At 42.6% G+C, this 18,839-nt stretch overlaps 1 protein-coding gene across 4 annotated transcripts in view; it reads left to right on the forward strand.

The window, feature by feature from the left end:
- Positions 1 to 18,839, forward strand: part of CEP192 (centrosomal protein 192) — a 74,217-nt gene that overhangs the window by 22,486 nt on the left and 32,892 nt on the right. For all 4 annotated transcript variants that reach the window (XM_055559087.1, XM_055559089.1, XM_055559090.1 and 1 more), the window contains 11 exons: positions 1,976 to 2,807; positions 2,907 to 3,033; positions 8,332 to 8,503; positions 9,335 to 10,250; positions 10,887 to 11,035; positions 12,621 to 12,851; positions 17,264 to 17,389; positions 17,581 to 17,724; positions 17,825 to 17,888; positions 18,308 to 18,447; positions 18,545 to 18,637. In XM_055559087.1, the coding sequence (XP_055415062.1) occupies positions 1,976 to 2,807; positions 2,907 to 3,033; positions 8,332 to 8,503; positions 9,335 to 10,250; positions 10,887 to 11,035; positions 12,621 to 12,851; positions 17,264 to 17,389; positions 17,581 to 17,724; positions 17,825 to 17,888; positions 18,308 to 18,447; positions 18,545 to 18,637 (2,994 nt within the window). The remainder of the gene's footprint in view (positions 1 to 1,975; positions 2,808 to 2,906; positions 3,034 to 8,331; positions 8,504 to 9,334; positions 10,251 to 10,886; positions 11,036 to 12,620; positions 12,852 to 17,263; positions 17,390 to 17,580; positions 17,725 to 17,824; positions 17,889 to 18,307; positions 18,448 to 18,544; positions 18,638 to 18,839) is intronic.

Here is an 18,839-nt window from a genome sequence, read left to right on the forward strand (position 1 = left end):
CCCCATGGACTGTAGCACATGAGGCTTCCCTATCCACTGTCTCCCAGAGTTTGCTCAAATTCGTGTCCATGTTGGGGTTTTTTGGCTTTCCCTATTTCTTCCTTAACATTAAAAGTATCATAAAACATTCAGTTTACTTTATTCCAGTCTTATAATTGCCTGTTGTTTATATTTATTTCTCTTTGTAAACCCCATAAGAGGTTATGATGATGTTGATGGTGATAACTATTATTACATACAACCAATGTGTATCTCTGACCTTCCATTTAAGATTAATTTTCTTTTGCCTGAAGAATACCCTTACAATTTTGTTTTGTGAGGGACTACTGGTAATGAATCCTGTTTTGTCAGTCTGAAGATATCTTTATTTTACCTTTATTCTTGAAACGTGTTTTTGTTTGGTGTATGTTTGTTAAAAAGTATGTTAGACTTCCAGTATCTTTTTCTTTTATATTTTTTCTGTTCTGCTGTGTTTTCTGTTACTTTCTCTTGCATTCTGAATTATTTTTTTCAGACTTCTCTTCCAAGTCTGATTCTTTTTTCAGTTGTGTCCAAGTTGTGAAACCTGTCCTTTGGGTTCTTGATTTGTTATTGTGTTTTTTAATTATAGAATTTACATTTAGTTCTTTCTTGATAATTTCTCGTCTTGAGTTCTCAGTGTCATTGTTGTTTTTCTTAAATATGTATGTATGTATTTGGTTATGGCACATGGGATCTTTTTAGTTGCAGCACACAGGATCTAGTTCCCCAACCAGGGATCAAGCATGGGCCCCCTGCACTGGGAATGTAGCCACTGGACCACAGGGAAGTCCCTTAATGTTACTTTTTATTTCCTTAAGTATGGTTTAGGTTTTGTTAGATTTGATGTTTTAGATGTGTTTTAGACTCAGAGTCCATTGTCTGCATGTTCTGCAGTTCTCTTTTTCTGGAATGTGGGACGCATTACCTTGGAGCATTGTGAGGAGTACATTTTTACAGGAAAAGTTGGTGAAATATTTGAGTCCAAGGGAGATACCTTCCAGACAGGATTTTTACTTGTTTCTGAGTGAGGAACCCCAGCAGTTTTAGGTTGCTTTAATTCAGTTCCTGGAATCGAGCTGTTCAGAGCTAAGCCACCTAATTTACTCCTCGAGTGTAGCCCTCTGTGGTCTTGTCCTAAAGTGTGGATGTTCACTGTGATTACCACCTCTCCCTTATCATTGTCAGACTCTGAACCTGATTTTTGTACTCTTACTCCCTTAAGAGCCGCTTTTCTGAGCTTCTTTTTTAAAAATTATTTTCTTAGCTTCATAAGCTTCCTGACGTAGACCCCTCTTGAAGCACCAGGGACCCTGAGGAATAGCATCCCCAGGACTGGGCTCACCCCTCTGGGATTCTCTCTTCTCTTGGATTTTGGCCCCATAATTTTTCATTCCGTTTTTTTAGCTGTCTAGTACCTTCTCAGAATTGTTTTTGAACATGCTGTGTTGTTCTGATTGCTCTCAGCCAGAGTTGGTTTGCATTACTTAGTCCACTATTCCTGGAGGCTGAAGTCTTAATTTGTATTTAAAAAATATTAAATAGGTTTATATTGCTTTGTTGTTGGTTCCATTTCATTGTTTTACCCATGGCTTCTGTTTCTGTCTTGCTTATAAATAATTCTAATAGTTGACTGAAATTACCAAGAATATACTTGGAATCACTGTGACTCAATGGCTTCTGTTTCAGTAGTTTAATTTTTTTGGTTTACAGTTACTCTCTGATTCAGTTTTAGCGTTTAACTCCTGAAGGTGTTTTTTGAACAGCTGATGATCGGACCTTGTAAGTAAACTAGCACTCGGCAGTTGATAGCAGCTGTTTTTTTTTTTTCATTAGGAGATTCAACTGGTATACTATTAATTTCTTGCTGCTGTTAGATCTTATGTAGCACTTACAAATAAAGATTAAACTAATATGTGCATGTGCATGGAACTGATGTGAACTTTCTGATCTCTAGGACACTTTCCTTGTCAGCAGCAAACCTCAGAGACATACAGACGAGCTGCCCAGAGAGAGTGACTCTGTGCTGAGGATAAGCACCATTGCTTCTGCCATTGCGGAAGCGTCAGTGAGCGCTGACCCTCTCCAGCTTGCCACCATGATCAAAGCACTTTCAAATAAAACCCGACAGAAGACTTGTCAGGAGGATGGTAAACAAAGGCACTATTCTGCTGTGTCTCATTTCTTACCTAATGATCTGGAAAAAAGTAATGGATCCAGCACATTTGATATGGAGAGATACCTTAAGAAAACAGACATTAGTCAATATGAAGGTGGGCTGGACAACTTTTCAAGAGCTGGTGTGTCTGGTATTTGGGATTTATCTTTGTCCAAAGAACGGACTACACACGACATCCATGCGGTGGACCTGGGTGCTACTAGCATAAGTGTAAGGGAGCCAGAGGTAGGCACTGCAGCCGGTTTTTATGGTGAAAGTGGAGACGGCGTGGATCAGGCATCGTTGAGAACAATTAGCTCTTCAAATTCAGTTCTTACAAATGTGGGCGAGAGCGAGGGTACAGCGGTTGATGTGAAGACACATTCCATTGACCATAAATCCCCAGATTCTGGTGATGGCGAAAAAGCTGCCTCCGTACCCATTCCAGCCTCTGATAGTTGCTCCGTCATTGGGAACCCCAGAGTAGCATCTCTTTGGCTGTCAGAAGAGTGTAAAGGCCTACAGAAGAGTAGAGACTACCAGAGGCAAAATGAGTGCATTAGTGAGACAAGTAACAGTGAAAAGCACGTGGCTTTTGAAAACCATTCAATAATCTCACCTAAACGTGTTGGTAAGTGTCAGAGTAATTGGTCACACTCAAGAAATTGCATGGAGTGTTTTGTTTTGTTTTTTTTCTGTGTCCTCATTGGAAAATACATCTGTCTGATAGATTTGAAAAGTCCCTCTCCTGAGCGCGGTGGACACAGCTCGGAGAACGGCGAGGACAGCTTCCGACCTTCCACTTCTCCACTGAGTCATTCTTCTCCTAGTGAAATTTCAGGAACTAGTTTATCAGGGTAGGTGCTTACTTTTTTTTTTTTTTTGTAATACACGCTCAGTATAGGAAAATCAGAATAAAATGTAAAGAAAACTAGTCACTATAGGTTCACTCAAACCTAACAATTATATTTTGTGAGTTTCTTTCAAGTCATATTTCTTTGCAAATTTTCATACTCTGCTATTTTCACTTACAATAATTTAAAAGAAAATTAATGTTATAAACTGCATAATGGATCTGTCATGGTTTATTTGGTGCTTTTGGTAGATATTGGGGATGCTGAATTTTTTTTTTTTTTTCCATTTTAATGATATTGAGATAACAACTTTCCTCATAAAATTTTTCTCTGTGTTGTAACTGATTTCCTCAGAAGTAAAATTACCAAGTCAGGAATAAGAGTATTTTCAGGCTTTCCAGATTGGCAACCTGTTTTCTAAAAGGATCTTACTGACTTGCTCTTATATCTGTGTGTGATGAAGGTATGCAATTCACTGTTTTCTTATCAGCATTTTAAATAACTTAATTTTGGATTTTTTTTTTTTATCTTAACAGTGTTAGTTTGTGCTCTTAATACTAATGAGTTTGGTAGGTGCTTTTTCAAAGGCTAGGATAAGAATGCTAATATTTTACATGTTTGAACACAGTCTATAGATTAACTTAATCTTCAAGTTATAGACACTTTTTAATTTTTCAAAAATGATGTAAGTCAACATTGCTTCAAAAGTTTACACATATATATGTATGTGTGTGTTTCCATGGAACTTTGAACAGTTTAAATATAGTGCTTTATCAGATGTGTCTATGTGTATTTATGTATAGGTGTGTAGGTGGATGTGTTACAGGATAAATTCTTAGAAATGAGATTGTTGGGACAAAGAGTATATTTGTTTATGTTCCTATTTAAATTAGTGCAACCCCTCCCTAGAGGTTGTGTTGGTTTAGTTTTCCACCAGCAATTTAGGGAAGAGCCTGCTTTTCTACAACCTCACCAACAGAACGCTTATTGAACTTTTTATTGTCAACAGTCTGATAGATGAAAAAAATACTATTTCAGTGTAACTTTAAATCATGAGCAATGATGAGCATTTTTTGTGTTTTATGTCAAATACCTATTTGTGTTTGTTGCCCTCATGGACTATTAGTCTTTCTTGTCTCCATTTCTTGGATCCCTGGATGTATTAAAGAGAGTGAATGGCCCTTTGTGACATTAATTGTACAGTTTCTAGTCTTTAGAAAGTTTTTTCTCTCTTGTACTTTTTGCTCTTGTGAATTCTTAGCTCCAGCTTACCCAGACTGTTTCCCAAGATATATAAAATCCAGGAACAGCTTGGGCAGCATTTAGTAGGTAAAACTTGGATATCAAATGTAATTTCAGTTTGTTTGAAAATACCAAATATTCATGATAATTTCACTGCTTAGGTAAAATTTCCAGCTTACTAAAATCTTTCCTTAAAGAAACATATAAAAGATCTTTTATAAAGCCATCAAAGAAAGAATCCTTACATTTAATAAAGTAAACTTTCTATATGGCAGCAGTTTTTGCCTCACAATTGACATGATTTTTTTGTAAGCTTTAGGCTAAAGATGCTTTCGAGTATAATGAGATCTTTTGAGTCTAGTAACTTCGTTGGGCTGTGTCTCTGTGTTGACTTCACAGTCACCTTGCAGTGCCTTGTCATACAGTGCCCTTTTAGTATTTGGAGTCGAGCTTCCTTTTATCAGGAAGGTTTATTATTATTATTATTATTTTAGTTGTTAAAATATTGGTCCTGACCAAATTTTGCTTGACTTCTGCATTTATTTTCTCTTTAATCCTTTCTCTTTTTTTTTTTCTTTTTTTCATTTTTTCCCCCTTTCTTGAGGCACTTGTTAGAGCCAAAGGAAGTTGCAAAGCTAGTATAGAGAGAGCCTGTGTCCTTCCCCAGCTTCTCTAGTTCTTGCATGGAATCACCACCAGGAACTTGTCCTGGGCATGGTGTGTGGCTAGAATTGTGCCATTTTATCACAGGTGTGAATGTGTGTAACCACCTCCACAGTTCGAGACACAGAGCTTTTCCATCACGATAGTAACGCTTCTTTCTTAATTTCTTTTTCATTTTGTTTGCATTTCACATTTCTGCTTTCTAGATTCCTTTTAGTATTCTCTTTATTGTTTCTTAACTCCTGTGTACTTTCCAATATTATCTTGTTTTCTATGGTTTTTATATTTTTAAATTGTATATACAGGCATTTAATAAAAACTAAGTGCCATATAAAGACATTATGTTTTTTTCCCTTCACCGTGCCCTTTACTGCATGATCAGAGACAAAACGCCGGGCTGGCTGCTCTAACACTTGGACCCACTTGTTTTTATCTTGTGTGCCTAAGAAAATACACTCATTCTTTAAGTGTAGGAAACATACCTTAGGGAGATGCTAAATTTTCTCATGAACTTGGCATGTGGTCAGATACTTTGACAACAGCATTGTTGCCCTTTCTAAAGTGACCATGGGTTTGGTGAGCTTCCTCCTCTCTGAGGGTCAGCCACCTGCATCCCCACCGCTCAGCCAGGGCCAGATGGCAGGCTTGGTGGGAAAGAAGGTGGTCACAGCAGGTTCTGAGGTTCATTCTGCTGTCACTTGTCCTCCTTGCTGCTGCCATGCTCTGCGGGTGGGCATGCCACGTCCTCCTGTCCTTTCTGCTGCAGGACAGCCCTTCCTGCCAAGGCCGAACTTCTGGCTCCAGTTTATCTTCCTGCTGTTGCACCTGTGCTTTTCCTGTCATCAGTGTAAGTGTACATGTCTGCGTCTTGTAGTTGCTTTTCTTGGGTTGTGCTCCCTGTGCATGGTGGTCTCTCCCTTTGTTCAGTTCAGTTCCATTGCTCAGTTGTATGTGACTCTTTGCGATCCCATGGACTGCCACATGCCAGGCTTCACTGTCCATCATCAACTCCTGCAGCTTGCTCAAACTCATGTCCCATAGAGTCAGTGATACCATCCAACCATCTCATCCTCTGTCCCCTTGTCCTGCCCTCAATCTTTCCCAGCATCAGGGTCTTTTCCAGTGAGTCAGTTCTTCTCATCTGGTGGCCAAAGTATTGGAGCTTCAGCTTCACATCAGTCCTTCCAATGAATATTCAGGATTGATTTCCTTTAGGATGGGCTGATTTGATCTCCTTGCAGTCCAAGGGACTCTCAGGAGTCTTCTTCAACACCACGGTTCAAAAACATCAATTCTTTGGCGCTCAGCTTTCTTTATGGTCCAACTCTCACATCTATACATGACTGCTGGAAAAACTATAGTGACTAGGCAGAACTTTGTTGGCAAAGTAATGTCTCTGCTTTTTAATATGCTGTCTAGATTGGTCATAGCTTTTCTTCCAAGGAGCAGACGTCTTTTAATTTCATGGCTGCATTTACTCTTCTCCCCTGAGGAGAGTTCATTTCCTGTTCCTCCTGAGATGCCCAGAGCTGGGACTGCCTCTCGGGGCATCCCCACCTGTTTCTTTTTCCTCATCTTCATATCTCTGCATTCTCCCTGGATCATGGAGTAGCCTAGCTGTTCAAGTGTTTACTCAGCATTACTGATTTTCTGCTGTACCAACTATGCTTTTCATGGCTGCCAGTATGAACATTCATTTTGTATTCATTTCTTTTTATTGAAATCCTACTTGTACTTTTGTACTGTAAAATGGCTTTCGTGTTTTTAGTCTTTTTTTTTCTTGTTCTTCCAACTCATATTCATTAAGTTTCTTAACATTCACGGTGAAATGTCGGTCAGAACATTGATCTGTTGAGCAGCCACATCTTTCTGGTGAGAGTGCGTTGTCTGCTGACTGTGCTGCTTGCCAGCACTCCTGCTGCTGGTCTTTAATGTCTACTCACCTTCTGGCAGGACCAGTGTTGCCTTGAGTCTCTGTGTGGCTGGCACCAGTCTGGCATCCTGAATTGCTCTCCTTTTGTTTCTGTGTGTTCTTATAGTTCAGTTCTCATTGCTTGAGGTAATAAAAGCCTCAGTGCTTCTGTTCCTTTTGAACAGAGGAGCTAGACTCAGCATGCACTACAGTACCCAGAACTCTTCTTCCTGCTGCCCCATGTTGTCTGTGTGAGTATGACTGTGTGTGCGTTTGTGCACATGTGTGTGCATGTGCATATAGAACCCACGCAGGTGCATGTGATTCAGGGCTAAAGTGGGCCTGAAGCAAGTTGATTAGTATTTTGTTTCCATTGGTTAGAGATTCACTAGTGTTGGGTCAGTACTGTCTTGATTTGGTTGTTGTAAAAATCCAGAATTCAAAATAGGATTTTCTCTCTGTATCCATTGCCCACCTGAGTATTCCAGACTTTGTGGGGGAAAAAAAAGAGGGGGGAGTAAAATTCAGTCCTATTAATTACGGACTTGAAGCTAAGTGGAGGAGTTTGCAGGGGTGCAGCAGCTGTTTGCAAAGGTGGCTTTGATGGTGTTTCCCACCCAGTGTGTCTCCTACCCCTCCTCAAGAGGAAGCCTGGTCCCTCCTCTGTCAGGCTGGCCTGGCTCTGTGCTGGGGATGGATGGAATGTGGAACGTGTATGTGGGATCTTACTATTTATTGCTTACTTTTTTTTTAAACTTAATATATCCTGAACATCTTTCTGAGCCAGTTGGTAGTATTCAGCTGCATGATTTTAAACAGTTGCCCAGTGTTTTATTGTATGTCTGTACCCTAACTGCCATAGCCTCCTTCTCCTATAAGATGCGCTGCTTTAGTACTGATAGTGATGTATGACATATCCTTTTAGTGAATCTCTATAGTTAGCCCTAATTTTTTCCTCAGGACTCATCTCTTGATGTATAGCCCCTGAGTACAGGGGTTTGGCTGTGCCTGCTTGATGATCAGCCAGGAGCTGGGCCCTTTATCTCCCCACCATGGTGCAGCTCTGCCCATTTCTGTGTACTCATCCACGAGATTCTTGTTTTTGCTTTGCTCTTTGGGGCAGGAGTTGCCGAGTTCTCTGTTCATTGGTCTATATCAGGTCTTCATTAACTGTTGAATGAAAAGCTAACACTGTTAAGGGATTTTATATGGAATTTATTGATGAAACTGCCACGACTTTTTTTTTTTCAGTAGCTTACCAGATAGTTCATTCAATGGGACTATAATTCACAGATTTAGATAAGGGTAAGAAGGTGTAATCAAGGGTAAGAAGAATGAATCCAGGGTTGAGTTGTATATGGCAACTAGGACAGACAGTAGTGAAGGTTGATGGGGTTGTAGGCAAGCAGGAAGGGCTTTCTGCCATGTAGATGATGTTAAGTGAAGGGGTGGACAAGTCCAGACACAGGTATTCTCTCTCCCAGGTGTGCCCTGGAGTCTTTTGGTTCAGCAGCTCAGCCACAGAAGGGCCCCTGTGAGAGGGAGTTGTCCCTGCTGACGTGTCCAGAGGCCAGTGTCAGCAGGCTGACGTATGTGTCTGAGCAGGAGAGCATTAGTCCCTCCATGGCCTCACGTCGTGGCCTTGACGACCGCGAGGTAAGCACTTCTGTTACTTCTTTACTCACACTTACCTCTGAAGTCTTACTGCTATAAGACTCAGACTTGAATTCAGGCCTGACTAATTTTGGTTTCTCTTTTTCCTTTAAAGTAAGTGTGCGTGCGTGCATGCACACATATTTTGCTCAGAGAGCTACTTGTGCTGGGTTGGCATTGCAGGTACACATATTTAGTGTCTGCCCTCAAAAAGCTCTCAGTCTGGTGGAGCACATGAAGACACGCTGTGCAGTGAAGTGCAGTATGGGAGCTTCAGGAGGCAACGGACAGCCTCAGCTGGTAGTGTGTCCAGCAGAGCTCGATGAGGCCTACCTGGAGTCAGGTGTGGGGAAGAGGGAATCACAGAACACACCTGCATTTGATTCATGGCCACACTGAATTGTATACGTGGCGAGAGGAAGGCAGGCCAGGCCTCGATGTCGTAGATGTAAAATTTGGGTGTTTGAAGACATTTAATTACTAAACAAAACTACTTGTTTCTGGTTCTGTAATTGGTAAAAACAGGGAATGTGGTGGTGGTGGTTTAGTCACTAAGTTGTGTCCCCATGGACTGTAGACTGCCAGGCTCCTCTGTCCATGGAATTCTCCAGGCAAGAATACTGGAGCGGGTTGCCAAAAAACAATGCATGCAGATTTTCTAACTCTTAACTCTGCTTTTCACGGCTACAGAAGCTACTACCCTTATAGCCTGGTTTTTTTTTAAGAGTCGTGATGTCATGTAGATCTCTGCTCTTTGAGAGTATATCAGCATGGTCTGCATTTGTAATATTCATTTTATCTGTGGGTAATTTCTGAACATTTTCTGTCCCATAGAGTGATATCACCAGTGAGTTGAGCACCACAATTATCCAGGCCAGTCCAGTTCCAGCTCAGGAGCCGGCTGCGGATAAGTTAGGAGAAAAAAGTCCATTTCAAAGTAGAGGAAAAGGAGCATTATCGTATATTATCCAGAAGAACTTGGACACAGAAAAAGTGACTGAAACGACTTCTCTGAGCAGCAGACCTGAAGATGTAAAACTGGACTTTAGCTCCAGTAGACTGCCTTCCTCCAAGAGTGAAAATCGGTCACAGACCAGTGCGACGGGTTTGACCTCAGACCGTGGTGACCTGGAGCAGGTCAGCCTAGCTCTGCAAAGTGAATCCAGCCTCCACCCAGCCACACTGGCCATACCGTGCCTCCCTGTGTCCCGCCAGGCACCTGTGCTCGACGGTGGGCACGTGACTCCTAGAGACACATCAGCTACTGACAGTGAGTTCAGTGGCCAGGGTCCTTATCAGACGTCTGTCCCTTCTGTCCCCTGCACCGAGGGCTGCGGCCCTGCACCCATGAGGCAGCACATGCCCCCCACAGGTCCCACAGTCTCAATGCGCTATCCCCTTCCCGTGGCTCCGTGTGCCCAGCCGCACTCTGGGGCACTGCCTGCAGCGAGCAGTGCCACCCTGCCTCGCTGCCGGGCCTGTGGTGCCACCGCCTGCGGGCTCTCCTGTGGGCTCCCAGGAAGCTGTCACCCTGCCGTTGTGGGAGAGCATGTCCAGCACTCAGTGACTTCAGGCCTCTGCCTGGGACAGGATATCGGCTCAGGGTTGATGGCCTCCTCTTCCCTTTGTAACCTGTACTCTGACACCTTCAGTCAGAACCTTCTGAATGCGGCCAAAGTGCTTCCTGTGCAATCTCTCCATCCAGACTGTGGAATTGAGCCATGGGATTCAGCAGTGGTGTCAGGACTTGGTAAGACCCTTTTACTCTGATGCTACTTGTTGTTGGTTGCTGTTATTTAAAGGTTGAATTATTTTCTCAATTAGGACCTTAAAACTGATTTGTTTCAAGGAAGTAATGATTAGAGTGAATTTCATGTGAGCTTTTTTCTTTATCCTGAATTTGGAACACGACCATATTTCTGTGCAAGGGTCCCTGAGTAGCCCTGCTGCTGCTAAGTCGCTTCAGTTGTATCCGACTCTCTGCGACCCCGTAGACGGCAGCCCATTAAGCTCCTCTGTCCCTGGGATTCTCCAGGCAAGAACACTGGAGTGGGTTGCCATTTCCTTCTCCAATGCATGAAAGTGAAAAGTGAAAGTGAAGTCGCCCAGTCGTGCCCGACTCTTAGCGACCGCATGGACTGCAGCCTACCAGGCTCCTCCATCCATGGGATTTTCCAGGCAAGAGTACTGGAGTGGGGTGCCATTGCCTTCTCCTGAGTAGCCCTAGAAAAATGTAAAAACTCAGGTAAAACTACTGTCTTTGTCTTTCTGGTTCTGTCTCAGGCTCTGAACTTGGAGTTCTTTTGTTATTTTAATTAAGTTGGGTGTGGTTTTTACTCTGCTTTTTCTCTTTGCTGGGTTTTGATTCTGCTTTTTCTCTTTCCAGGGAGAGTAAGTGTGCCCGAGGAATTGAAGTTTCCTCATGCTTGCTGTGTTGGCATTGCTTCGCAAACTTACCTCAGTGTCCTGAACCCCGCTGACCGCTGGCTGCAGGTCAGCATCGGGGTTCTCAGCATCAGTGTTGACGGTGAAAAGGTGAGCTCCCTGTGTCTTTCTCCTGATTGAGTGGTCACCTTAAGGTTGATCTGGACTTCTTTGCCTACCTTTCCCTTGATGAAGGGAGCTTGTCCCCACCCTGCACTTGACACAGACGTGTTGGAAGGTGTCTTTATCTTGGTTGTTTTGTTGTAGTACTTCTGGTGAAAGTGAAACCTGAGTTTGTTTCTGATATTACCAGGTGTTCCTGTTTATATATTAACCATGATACTTCATTGTCACTTGTTTATAAAATCATGTAAATGTGCTTTTTGTGCTATCCTTTAAATCCCTGACTGGAGCTCTGAGTTCTGGTCTCTGCTGGTTTTTTTCAATGTGATTGAATATAAATTGCTGCATTTATCCAAAAAACCAAAACAAAACCCCCAAAAGAAACAAGTTACTGTTGGGACCCTATACCTGCTTTTGTTAAGTGAATTTATCTGAATGTGTTATTACATGATCTTTTTTTTTTTAATATCTATTTGTTTATTTACTTGGCTGTGTCAGGTCTCCTAACTTGGAATCTTCATTGCATCATGTGGACTCAGTTTCAACACATGGGTTTAGTTGCTTTGAGGCATGTGGGAGCCTAGTTCCTTGACCAGGGATCAAACCCACATGCCTCATATTGCAAGGCAGGCACTCAACCAGTGAACCACCAGGGAGGTCCTTTACATGACCGTTTGAAATGCCTGGAAACACAGTTTCAACACGAGAATAGGAGTCGCTCACATGATCCATCACGGCCACTGACTTCTAGACTCTAGACCCTGCGGGCTTCAGCAAGTGGGGAGGATGGGAAGTACTGTCAGCAACTCCTCACAGACAGATGTTGGTGGGCGGGTTTACTCTTTCCTCTTAGCTCCTAGTGATGACCTTGATTTACCTAATTAATAAGACTGTACCCTCTCTCTTTTTTCCCCGACTCTTCCTCTCTGATCCTGAGGGCAGAGGAAAACAAGTGGCTGGAGAAAGGGTTGAGGGTGAGAGGTGGTGAGAGTGGAGGAGCATGTAGGAGGTAATGTTGTCTCTGGAAGTGGGAGTAAAGAAGATTCTCATTTAGGGTGAGGAGGGAGGGGTTTGAATGAGTCAGAATCGTAAACTTGGAGGCCTGACGAGGAACCTTGGAAATGAGTCTGGACACAGCTGCAGAGACCAGGTACCAGGTAACGTCCAGGGTGAGAGGTGGGTCCTAGGGTGATGTCCAGGGCTGAAAGTGCTGCCATTTCCAGCACCCTTTCAAAGAAAGTGGAGGTAAAAATAACTTGAAAGTCCTTATGGGAGTTCCCTGGCAGTCCTGTAGTTAGTATTTGGCATTTTCATTGCCTCAGCCTGGGTTTAGTCCTTGGTTGGAAAAGGTCCCACGAGCCATGTGACATAGCCAAAAAAAGAAAAAAAAAGTCCTGATAAATTTGACTGGTTTTATTTTTCCAGATATCGAATTATGAGACATAGGTGCTTTTGTAGAGCTAACGTGTAGATTTGGTAGTTTGTGAAAACAGATCTTAAGCTCATTGTTTTTTCCTCCTGATTTTCAGTGTGAAGTTATTTCTTAACAGACCACATGTCTCTTCTTTTTAAGGTGGATTTTTCAGCTTATCCTTGTTTAGTTTTCAAGAATAGAGTCATCATAAGACCTCATGCCACAGAAGAGATTAAAGTGCTCTTCATACCATCTGATCCCGGGATCTTCCGATGTATATTCAGTGTTGCTTCTTGGCCATTCTCAGCCGACGCAGAGACCGTGGCACAGGCGGAAGCCCTGGCCAGCAGGGTTGTCCTCACTGCCATTGCTGAGACTCCCATGATCGAGGTGACTCTCTGTGAGCGGGTCTTTGTCACACCTGGCATTTTAATGAGGCTGTGTAAACCTTAGAAGTAATATTTGGGTAAAATGAATTTGTGGATGACTGCCAGAAAGTTACAATCAAGCTAAACATTGGCTCTTAATATCTTCTTATTCCAAAATTTAAAATTATTTCTGGGAATTCCCTGGTGGTCCAGTGGTCAGGACTCTGTACTACCGCTGTCAAGGGCATGGGTTCAGTCCCTGGTCAGTGAACTCAGGTCCCACAAGCTGCAGAGCACTGCCCAAAACAAGACACTTAAAATTATTTCTGTTGTTTTACAGAAGCACAGGTATACTTGGTAAGAAGTGTGTAAACAAAGTATAACATTAAACCCAGTTTTCCGGCTGCTTTCCATTCTGTAGTTTGATGTGTGGAGGTAAAGCACCACATTCAGATTCTTTCCTCCAGTTTTTTTCCATACCTGAAAACGTTCCTATTCTACAATCTCCCCTTTTCTGGAAGTGAAAAAAATTAGGTCTAGCCCAGTTGGGACAATGAAGTGCCTTCTGGATAGGAGGCTCCTTAGAACAGTGGCTCTTTACCCTGGACATTGAAATAACTGGGGGTTTTAGGTGCACCCCAATACCTGGTCCCACCCACACCAGCTAATCAGAATCATGGGAGGGGGAGGACGTGGCCAAGTAGCAGTGATTTCTAAACCTCACCGGATGATTACAGACTGTAGCATTAGTTAACACATGTGGCTGCACATGCAGTGTCTTATTCTTATTGGTTGTGAGTAGAATCAGAACTAGCACCCTGAACACGATGTGGGAACCAGTGAGGGGGTGGGCTGGGTGCAGAGCAGGACGAGCAGAACATTCTTCCCGGTGATTAGAGACTGAAAGGCCTGTGGTGGAACCTGACGTGAGTTTAGCCACCCTCACTGGGGCTCTGAACTGCTCCCACTGCACCCATTTTGTTCTTTGACTCAGAGAAGCTCTAACTGTGCTTCTGTTTCGAGGTGAGGTATGGGTGGGGTTCCCTGAGGAGGCTGATGAGGACCTTGTGGGCCTCCTTTCTTGCGTGCACATGCTTTTCTTTGTCCTCCCTGGGGCTGTGCTTACTGCCTGGGCTTAGCAGTTTACTTGTCCATGGTGTGGAGAAGGAAGTAGAGTTTGTGGAAGTTCTGTTATTACAACTGTTAGTGATCTTTATATTATGCTTAAGTGGCATTGTATGAATTTTTCAATCAGCTGTGCCATGCTTGTTCCAGGGTAGGGACTCTCAGCTTTGGCACCATTGCCATGTCTGACTGGGTGGTGGTTATGTGGTGGAGGCTGTCATGTACAGTGTGGGGATCTTAGCAGAGCCCTGGTCTCTGCTCACTGGGTGTCAGTAGCATCTGCTTTCCCTTAGTTGTGATGACTTTACCAAATCACCCCTATTTGAGACAGTGTCATTGACTTTCTGTGTTTCAGTACATTCCACTGACCAGGCTTTTGAACCTGTCCTTAAACAGACTACATTTTTTAAAATTTTTATTTAAAAAACTTTATTTTTTACTGAAGGATAATTGCTTTACAGAATTTTGTTGTTTTCTATCAAACCTCAACATGAATCAGCCATAGGTATACATAAATCCCTTCCCTTTTGAACCTCCCTCCCATCTCCCTCCTCACCTCACCCCTCTAGGTTGATACAGAGCCCCTGTTTGAGTTTCCTGAGCCATACTGCAAATTCCTGTTGGCTATCTATTTTACATATGGTAATGTAAGTTTCCATGTTACTCTTTCCATACATCTCACCCTCTCCTCCCCTCTCCCCATGTCCATAAGTCTATTCTCCGTCTGTTTCTCTATTGCTGCCCTGTAAATAAATTCTTCAGTACCATTTTTCTAGATTCCATATATATGTGTTAGGATATGATATTTATCTTTCTTTTACTTACTTCACTCTGTATAATAGGTTCTAGTTTCATCCACCTCATCAGAACTGACTCAAATGTGTTCCTTTTTATGGCTGAGTATTATTCCATTGTGTATATGTACCACTTCTTTATCCATTCATCTGTCGATGGACATCTAGGTTGCTTCCATGTTCTAGCTATTATAAATAGTGCTGCAGTGAACAATGATATACATGTGTCCTTTTAAGTTTTGGTTTCCTCAGGGTATATGCCTGGGAGTGGGATTGCTGAGTCATATGGTGGTTTTATTCCTAGCTTTTTAAGGAATCTTCATACCATCTTCCATAGTGGCTGTATCAATTCACATTCCCACCAACAGTTCAAGAGCTTTTCTCCACACCCTCTCCAGCATTTATTGTTGGTAGATGTTTTGATGATGGCCATTCTGACCAGTGTGAGGTGATATCTCATTGTAGTTTTGATTTGCATTTCTCTATTAATGAGTGATGTTGAGCATCTTTTCATGTGTTTGTTAGCCATCTGTATGTCTTCTTTGGAGAAATGCCTGTTTAGGTCTTTTTCCCACTTTTTGATTGGGTTGTTTGTTTTTCTGGTATTGAGTTGCATGAGTTGCTTGTAGATTTTGGAAATTAATCCTTTGTCAGTTGTTTCATTTACTACTATTTTCTCACATTCTGAGGGTTGTCTCTTCACCTTGATTAAAGTTTCCTTTGCTGTGCAAAAGCTTTTAATTTTCATTAGGTCCCACTTGTTTACTTTTGTTTTTATTTCCATTACTCTAGGATGTAGGTCATAGAAGATCTTGCTTTGATTTATGTCACTGAGTGTTCTGCCTATGTTTTTCTCTAAGAGTTTTAAATTCTGGTTTTACATTCAGGCTACATTTTTGTAGCAGAAACAAAAACTAAGTAGTATTTGAGGCTGTCGTGTTTTGACAGGCTTGTGTAAGTCACACTTAGTGGCTTCGTCTGCTCCTTGGAGTCACATGACTCACTTGAAGAAACAGTGATGGCTGTGTCCCAGCCCTAGAGACTGCGATTTCACTGGTCTGGGGTGTCATTTGAGCTCTGAGTCCAGCGCACAGACAAGCCTGGGGACCTCAGTGTAAGGGGTGGTTCAGCCTTAGCCCAGTGGAGCAGAGCCTTCCAGGAGGAGTAGTTGGACCTGAAGGTGCAGGAGGATGTGATGGGGGAGCAATGTCCCCACGAGAGGCGGTTCAGGGACTTCACACAGAGGCTGCATCTGTGAGACTGCTCAGTAACCTTCCTGACTTGTTAGAGGCTGTCCCAGGTGGCTGTAGTGAACATGACATTTTATGTGTGCGTGCTTTTATTCTGGCTCTCTGTGGCCGCTTGCTGACATGTGTTCCCTGAGGAAACATGTGAGTGCCTGTTGTTGCTGACGTGCTGTCGTTAGATTGTGAACTGTTTGCTTCCTTCGTGGATGTGAAGTTCCAGTTTTGACTCTCCTGCTTATGTTGACTGTGGTGTTGAGCATCGTTTCTTATGTCTGTCGGCTGTCCTGGCCTCCTTTTCTCTGAACTGCCTATTCATATTTCTTGCCAGTTTTTATTTATTTTTGAATGTCTTTATAAATTTTTGTAGATGTTCTTTGTATTCTGGAGTATAAATCCCTGCCAGTAGTTATGCTTTGTGATTATTTTCTCCCATTTCTTGGTTCTTCAACACTAGGGACTTTTTCCCCCCTTTCGTTGTGCTGAAATTTTCAGTATAACCTAGTTAGCCAAGAACCTATCTCCCACACATAAAACAAGGCTTGATTTTCTTCTCCCCCAGAAAAGTAACCCTTGGAAAAGTGCTTCAAATTCACTTCTTGAGGGTCAGTGTTAGCTTTCCTGTGACCATGTGAATGGGTGTCTGTGTGGAATGCTCAGTAAAGTCACTTGATAGAACTAGTTTTTAAAAAAAGTGGGGGAGACTGAGAAATTGAAGCAGATCCAGGGATTATTCCTGGTGCTTTGTAAATGTTGGATGTTATACATTCACCTTTTAGATTCCACTCTTAAGAAGCAGTGTGGTAAGTGGTCAGGTGAGAGGTCTGGAGTATCACATGCAGAATCAGCCAGGGCAGCTTCCTGTGTTCTGTGAAGGAGGACTTCTCTTGGAACCGTGTCCAGTGATAGCATTGCCTGGAGATTTGAGGAGTGCCGTGGGTTCAGTGTGGATGCACATGGAGACTTGGCTTTGTGGTAACGTGAAGGCAGCACTACATCCATGGTAGTGAAGAGCCTAAGGGCTTGACTAGCAGTCTTCTCAAAGCAGCCTCAGCTTAGCTGTAACTTTGTTCTGTGTAGTATATTTGGGTACATGGACTACATTAAAAAAATTTTTTTTTTTGGTAGAAAGTAGCAATTGTAAAGTAGCCCTTGGAATTTCAGGTAAGCTTACTGTTAATACTGACTATTTGGGCTAGAAGGTCAGTGATATAAACTGTCATATTTAGTAATATATTGTTTCTGTAAATCCCTTTTTCCCCCATAATTAGGTAGAAACAGAAAAGAAGGGTGTTCTTGATTTTGGCGACTTGACTTACGGAAGCTGGAAAGCTTTGCCTCTAAAACTGGTGAACAAGACACATGCCAACATCCCCATCAGACTGATTATCAGTGCTGTAAGTACGCTGCTCATGAGGGATCTTTCACAGAGTTTCGTGGACAAGTGTTGTAGGTACAGCTGGTAGCATCCTTGGCTGACTTCTGTCAAGAATGTCAGTGTTTTTGTTAAGGCTCTGTGAATAGATGTAGCCTCCCACCAGCACGACACCATTGGCTCTGCTGAAGTAGCCCCTCCCGTTTCTGACAGAATGCTGTGGCCTGGCGCTGCTTCACCTTTTCCAAGGAGCCCATCCACGCAGCTCTGAGAGCATTGCCTTATGCCCACGCGATCGCGCAGCTGGCTGCCCCATCAGTGATCAACCACATGATGCCTGCCAGTGACGATGGACAGGTAACTGGGAGGTGGAGGGACTGGTTTAGAATTAAGAAGGAAGTCAAGTTCCAAACTACTTTTCTTTCACTATATATGCAAAAATTTTTTTATTTTACAGGATCCAGAATTTCTGGTAATTTGGGTTCTTTTCCATAGTCCAAAGAAACAGATCACTTCTTCAGGTATCATGTTTACATTTTATGGTATTTGCTTTACTCTGTAGCTAAATAAACTAGCAAGTTGAGGCTTATTTTTTCCTTCAGTGAATGTGTCAGATGTTCCCTGTAATTTGTCAGATATTTTATGATGTTTTAAAATTGGGCAGACAGCATGCTATTTTGGGTCAAACCCATCCAAATGTGGGTAACCTAAGCATGTACCACTGAAGACCTTTTGGGATCTTTTGTCTTAACTGATGTTATCTCATCTGTCAGATATTTTCTTCCTTTTTCTCCTTCACGCATTTCTGTTTCTTTCTGAGTTCGTTAAAAAGTCATTTCACTTAAGATTTTTTTGTACCCCCAAGGGCATAGTGTTGGACCATGTGTGGCATTTAGGATTAAATAACTGTTGTCTGAACTAAAAGAATGACCTTTTATAGAGATTCTAGACTCAGCAGAAGAATTTTTGGCAAGAGTCGATATAGAAGTTGATAGTCCAAACCCCACACCAGTCATTAAAAGCATCAGTCTTCGAGCAAGAACAGGAATTGCCCGCATCCATGCCCCAAAAGACCTCCAGGTACCCTGGGCTCCTCCCTTTGCTGTTACCATATGTCCACATTGATTCCATGCTAAGTATGATATTTAAAAAATGCCTGCTTTATTCCGTCCCCTAGACTCTGCACTTGTTTGCCAGTGTGGCTTCCTCAGCAAGGCAGTACTTACCTCTGAAAAATGCTGGGAATATTGATGTCCACCTGGATATCAAGGTAAGAATTTGCATTGGAGATGGTAGCTTATTCTCTTGGACTGAGATGATCAGTGACCCCCTCGGGTTCTGAAGGTTGCTGTCCGCCAACCTTGTCTGAGGCTAGGGAGGTGGCAGGATCAGGAGAAAGAATCAGAGCTAGTGTTGCCCGAGCATAAGGCAGATGACAAAGAACTTCAGCTGGGATGCTTTACATTGTACAC

This window comes from Bubalus kerabau, chromosome 21, assembly GCF_029407905.1.
Source record: "Bubalus kerabau isolate K-KA32 ecotype Philippines breed swamp buffalo chromosome 21, PCC_UOA_SB_1v2, whole genome shotgun sequence".
Lineage (NCBI taxonomy): Eukaryota > Metazoa > Chordata > Mammalia > Artiodactyla > Bovidae > Bubalus > Bubalus kerabau.